General features: G+C 34.3%; 1 protein-coding gene across 1 annotated transcript in view; it reads right to left on the bottom strand.

Moving 5' to 3' along the window:
* Positions 1 to 696: 696 nt before the first annotated feature.
* FYTTD1 (forty-two-three domain containing 1) overlaps positions 697 to 6,703 on the bottom strand; it is a 30,722-nt gene continuing 24,715 nt past the window's right edge. The window contains exons 8-9 of the mRNA XM_041765672.1: positions 5,214 to 5,340; positions 697 to 3,129 (exon numbers count right to left, since the gene is read on the bottom strand). Of these exons, the coding sequence (XP_041621606.1) occupies positions 3,031 to 3,129; positions 5,214 to 5,340 (226 nt within the window). The 3' untranslated portion in view covers positions 697 to 3,030. The remainder of the gene's footprint in view (positions 3,130 to 5,213; positions 5,341 to 6,703) is intronic.

Genomic DNA, 6,703 nt, shown 5'->3' with positions numbered 1-6,703 from the left:
ATATATATATATATATATATATATATATATAGTCTAACAAAAAATTACCAGTGGGCAATGAAGCCTATAATAGGTTTCTTCATACTTAAAAGTATTTTATGATGTGCTTGTAATTTAAATTGTGAAATTTATGCCTATTAGAAAAAAATGTCTAGTTAGCAACTCTGGCCTTAGCGTCTCCATAGTTTTAATACCAAAATAATGAAGTCTCAATAATCATGGTTGAATAGATTTACTTAGCATGCTACAAATGCTAAAGCATGGCTAATTACCGTTTCTTAGACATCTGACAGCTACCTTCTCTGGGTGTTCAAGTCACAGCAGCAGTTTATTATGAATTGAGAATTAAAAGACCTGAGCTCAAAAAGTGAATTTGCCATATATAAATCTTGAAAAGCTGAACCTCACTTAACTAAGATGTAGATAAGAGAAGTTGAAATGGATGATGGAGAAAGGTTCATTCAGCTTGAAATTCTGCATTCTAAGTAAATTTGATTCTTTAACTCCTCCTAGCTATTTTGCTTCCTTGGTTGGAGCTTATGAATGAAATGGTCAAAAGGCATGAGAATGAGTCTAGACTGATTTACCAATTTAATTGGTAGGTAGTTTTTCAAACCCTAAAAATTATAACCACTACAAAGTTCTTTGTAGCACAGAACAATCTAAAAACCACAACTCAATCTTTATAGCTAAGAATAAATGTGAGACCTGTAACATTTTATTTGTTAAAAATGAACAGCTTCAGAATAGATCTAAATTTGTAACTTTTCCAAAAAACACCAATAAGTACAGTGTAAAGCATCTCCTCATTAAATACAAACTTTCATTTTGTGATGCACTGCATCAATGTTTTGCATACACCTTGATGCAAAGGAAATTTTAAGTTGTATCTTGTAAAAAAAATTTAAGAACTGAAAAAGGATGACTACAACCACATTCCAAGAAAGGAAATTTTCCTCCAACAAAGCATATTCTTTTGTTTATATACAACATGTTACCACTCAAGAATTTTAATTTAGTTAACAAAGGCAAAATTTTATATTTAAAAAGAAAATGAAATTAGAGATGCATGAGGAGCAAAAGTTTAATACACCAAAGACACTTTGTTGTTTGATGCAATTAATGTCAATATTTGGGACAATTTTTAAGGTTTTCAGGAAAAATGGCAATAATAATAGCTCTGTACAATATTTAAAATTAAAAAAATGAAAGCATCTTTATACCATATTTTCACAAACTGTTCTAAAGACAGCAAATTTGTGCTCAGTTGTTTTTCTTTTGCTTTAAAATAAGCTACCAGTGACTCTTAACCAGTCTAAAATAAAATGGACTGTTCATGGATGAAATCTAAGCATTTGTACTTGCAAAAATGTTTTGCAATGAGTCCTTGGCCAAAGACTAGAGTTTATTTTCAAATTGTGTGGCTGGCTTCCAATAATCCCTTATCAGTAGACTCACTGGCAAAATACCAGATATTAAGGATCAGATCTAATTCTTTGGTATAAGCATGAAACTGTTATTGATACTTTTCCGTGGCTAGCATAAACCAAGTAACCCAAGGAGCATGAAAGAAAACAATGACGTCTGATATACAATGCAAGGCAGGCAAGAGTGATAACTTAATGTTTTGTTTTGTTTTACAGGGAAAATCAATACCAGTACACTCTAAGGAAACCAACACTTACTTAGAAGTTTTAACATTACAGCAAACCAAAAGGTTAAGCTTCAAAATGGCTGAACTTGTGGCTGGAATATTTTGCTGCATTTTGGCATTATACTGTAACTTCTAGTATACAACCCTCTGACAACTTTTAGCACTAGCTTGGCACAACAGATTAATTTCTCCCACCCCTTCAGAGCATGGAAGAAAAAAAAAAAAAACCATCTCACCATAGATGCCTGAACTTTATACAAGAAAGGTATAAAACAAGGTTATAATGTAACTCAATTACCATTTTGCATTTTTTTCTTTGTGACATTTACAAGTATACTTTTGATTTTGAAGCTGTATACTGTTTAATTAGCAAGCTTAAAAAGCTTATAAAATTCAACTTTTTGAGTAAGAAGTCTAGGACTTTATGGCTATTGTTTTAACCATCAACATATCTAAGGGACTCAATACATTTTGATAATTAGGATTCTTCTAGATATCATTTGAAGAATTCTTCATGGACACTGGATTCAAGACTACACTAAATTCAAACAGTATACCTATGTCTTGGGTTTTGAAGTTTTTACCTCAGTTACCTATCTTCAACCTGCTACTTACTTCCTCTCCTGCTTTCTTCATTTACTAAACACAATTGTCAGGTTTTTACATTGGACCTTCTCTTCCAAGGCTCTATCAGGTAATTCTGTAAACACATTTACTTATAACCTTTAAACATCAATATTTTAAGCAAAGACTAATGCCTAGAGTCATATTTCTTATTAAAAGTTCAGTATTAAAGATTTATAACTCTGGAGGATTAACCTAACATCATCTGAAAAGTGACCCAAATTCCAGATATTCCCATAAATCTCAAAACTCAAAACTGGAATTCTAGTGATTTTTTAATAACTCTAATGAAGAAAAGTCAACTGCACTTATTACATCAACACTTATTAAAGGATAGGTGACAACAACAAAGGGACCTACTCATATCTCTGAAGACCAAGATTTACCATGGCAAAGTGTAAAACACAGGCAAAAGTGATGAGATCCTAAATACCACTATCATAAAAATAATCAATTTCTATCTTTCTGTCTTCTTTCTGCTTCATGAGGAACCAAAGAAGTCAAATAGAGAATTTTTCTGTCTGGGCCAACCATGGAATCTTAAGAACAGATAGGTATATTCCCTGTTATTCTTTCAGGGCATTATTTATACATGTTTAAAAAAAAACAACGAAAACAACTTCAAAAATAAAAATAAGATTTAGCCTTGTGAATATTCGGAAATAAAGTTTCTTGAATTTCTGTGATGAACTCTTCAAGCAATTCAACTTTTAAAACAGAGTCATCACTCAAAAGTCCCTTTGACATGTGATCTATCCCACGGTTACAAAACGGCTTCCTCCTTTGTTGAACGTGAGAGTGGCTCTTTGTTCCTTCAGGATCCCAAATCGCTCATTCAAAGTCATCCCTGTCTAGAGAAAACAAAACAAAAAAATTAACAACTTGACTGTTAGCCGTTATTTCCTTAAGAACAATAACGTGATCATGGTAACTCAAAGTAACAGCAATATTTCCTAAACATTTATGCATATGAACTCATTTAACTCTAACAAAAACCATATGAAATAGGTAAATTTAGTGAAGTTTAGAGAAGTTATTTAATTTACCTACTTATAGCTCCAGAATTTCAACCTGATGGTCTGATTCACAATCTCTACCTCCTAACCACTACAAATGCCTACTTATATACTATATAAAACATGTCCACAAGTCATACATGCAAGAGTTTCTCTATTTGAATTATTTTTAGGCTCTACAAACATTGCCACAAATTCTAGTGAGGTCCTTGATAAACATAAGCATTATTTACACGTGAACATTTATAACAAATTTTCTTGAATTTCTCTGAGTTTTTGGATTTGTGTGAGTTCCTCAGGGAAATTCAAATCAAACTCAAATCAAAATCTGGTTTTTAATTAACAACAGAAAGCACACCCAAATTATACTTCACCCTTTGTGAAAGTAAAGCAACCATGACAAAATAAAAAGAAGTAAAACAAATTTGGTCTACTTTCTGTCCATATTTCATATTTCCAATTCCACACATTCTTACATCAATGGATACCAAAAAAAGCATTTGACAAAATCCAACATCAACTCATGATAAAAATTCTCAATTATGAATAAAGGGAACTCCCTCAAACTGATATAGAGAATCTACTAAAAACCTACTGCTAACATCATATTCAATGATGAAACATTTAATGCTTTCTTTTCACACTTGAAAACAAGGCAAGCATACCATGCTCTGTTTCTTTTTTTTTTTTTTTTTTAATTAATTAATTTATTTATGATAGTCACAGAGAGAGAGAGAGAGGGGCAGAGACACAGGCAGAGGGAGAAGCAGGCTCCATGCACTGGGAGCCCGACGTGGGATTCGATCCCGGGTCTCCAGGATCGCGCCCTGGGCCAAAGGCAGGCGCCAAACCGCTGCGCCACCCAGGGATCCCCCATGCTCTGTTTCTATTAACACTGTGCTGAAGGTTCTAGCCATCAAAGTAAAGAGAAAAAAAAAGAATTAAGTTTTAAAGACTGGAAAAGAATTTGGAGGATGACAGGATTGTTTATAAGGAAAATGCTAAGGAATCTACAAAATTACCTAAAATAGGTAAATTTTAGCAAGGTCATAAGACACAAAGTTAATATAAAAAAACACAGTGAGACATACCACTTCACAATGAATTGCATAGTTATAATCAAATGACAGAGAATAACAAGTATAGGGATCCCTGGGTGGCACAGCGGCTTAGCGCCTGCCTTTGGCTCAGGGCGCGATCCTGGAGACCCGGGATCGAATCCCACATCAGGCTCCCGGTGCATGGAGCCTGCTTCTCCCTCTGCCTGTGTCTCTGCCTCTGCCTCTCTCTCTCTCTGTGACTATCATAAATAAATTAAAAAAAAAAAAAAAAAAAAAAAAACCTTTAAAAAAAAAAAAAAAAGAGAATAACAAGTATAGATGAGAATGTGGAGAAATTTAGAAGTCTCATACATGCTGGAAGGAATGTAAATACTGCAGCCACTTTGGAAAACAAGTCTGGCAGTTGATATGACCTAGCAATTCCACTTGTAGGTTTTTACCCAGGGGAAACGGAAACATATGCTCACACAAAAAACATGTACATGAATGTGTAGATGAGCATTATTCACAATAGCCACAGACTGGGAACAGCCCAAACCAAAATATCAACTGATGAATGAATAAAATATGGTACATTTATATGATAGAACATTATTCAGTGATAAAAAGATCATGCACTATGTATGAACCTTGAAAACACTATGTTAAGTGAAAGAAGTCAGTCACAAAAGATCATATATTGTATGATTTTATTCATATGAAATGTCCATAATAAGCTTATCTATAGAAACAAAGCAGACTGGTCAGTGGTTTCCTAGGGTTCAGGAGACTTAGAACACTGTATTTAATTCATTACACACTTTTTAAAAATACTCTCAACGAATGGCCCAAAGAAATTAAAAAAAAAAAAAAATTTACCTGTTTTCCAACACTATTTATGTCAAATTGTAGGGGGACACCTTTAGGAACTTTCTTTACATCAGATTGCTCCCGTTTTGTCAAGAATGAGGGTACAGCAGTACGAGTTAACCGTGGTTTCTGAGTTCTAGTATAAAAAAATAAAAATGAAATCAGACAAGCTTGATAATCAAAAGAAGAAAAATAAATCATTTGGTACAATAAGATCTTGACTTTCTACACATGTTCCAAAGTATTAGGGCTACATTGTGTCAAAAAAAGTACAACAGTCCCCCCAGTTATCCATGGACTGGCCCCTACTCAACCAGTAGATACCATACCTCAAATGGCAGATAGTACTGAACCCTTACAAATACTATATAGTTTTTCCTATACATATATACCTTTAAATTATAAAGTTTAATTTACAAATTAGGAATGGTGTGAGATTAACAATAACTAATAGTAAAACAGAACAACTGTGACAGAATATTGAAATAAAAGTTATGTGAATGTGGTCTCTCTCCTTTCCTCTCTCAAAATATATTGTACTTACCATGTAACATTATAAAATGCCTACATGAGATGAAGTGAAGTGAATGATGTAGGAATTGTGATGTAGTTGTTAGGCTACTACTGACCTTCTGACAATACATCAGAAGGAGGACCATCTGTTTCCAGAGCACGGTTGACTGGGTAACTGAAACCATGGAAAGTAAAATCACAGACACGGGGGTAATATCGTACCTGGTTCTTAACTAGAGATGAAAATTTATAATCACTCAAAGAATACCTTTTTTAAGCAAACCTATAAACTTTTCAATAATTTAGAATGATTAGAGACTTATCCTATGTTTTGTTCATTTATTAAAATGCCTGGAGAGATAAAAAACTACACAAACCTAGAAAGTTTTTGTTTTTTTTTTTTTAAGATTTTATTTATTTATTCATGAGAGACAGAGGGAAAGAGAGAGAGAGAAAGGCAGAGACAGGCAGAGGGAGAAGCTCCATGCAGGGAGCCTGACGTGGGACTCGATCCCAGGTCTCCAGGATCACGCCCTGGGCCGAAGGTGGTGCTAAACCGCTGAGCCACCCAGGCTGCCCCACCTAGAAAGTTTAAAATGCAACACATAATGGAATAGTTAACTAAATTAAGGTCATTCAGACAAAAGAATACACTAGGAGGCCTTTAAAAAGAGAGTAGAGGGACGCCTGGGTGGCTCAGTGGTTAAGGGTCTGCCTTCTGGCTCAAGGTATGATCCTGGAGTCCTGGGATCAAGTACTGCCTGGGGCTCCCTGCGGGGAGCCTGCTTCTCCCTCTGCCTGTGTCTCCTCCCCTCTTATTCATGAGAGAATAAATAAAATCTTTAGAAAAAGAAAAAGAAAAAAAAAGAGAAAGTAGGTAGATCTGTATTACTGAAAAGTAGAGATGTCCAAAATATACTGGGGGGTAGAGGAGAAAGAAGCAGGTATATATATAGCATTCCCTCATTTATCATTATACATAAAAA

The sequence above is a fragment of the Vulpes lagopus genome, chromosome 1 (assembly GCF_018345385.1).
Source record: "Vulpes lagopus strain Blue_001 chromosome 1, ASM1834538v1, whole genome shotgun sequence".
In the NCBI taxonomy this organism is placed as follows: Eukaryota; Metazoa; Chordata; class Mammalia; order Carnivora; family Canidae; genus Vulpes; species Vulpes lagopus.
The sequence above is the reverse complement of the archived record's forward strand: the minus strand, read 5'-3'. Positions and strand labels throughout refer to the sequence as shown.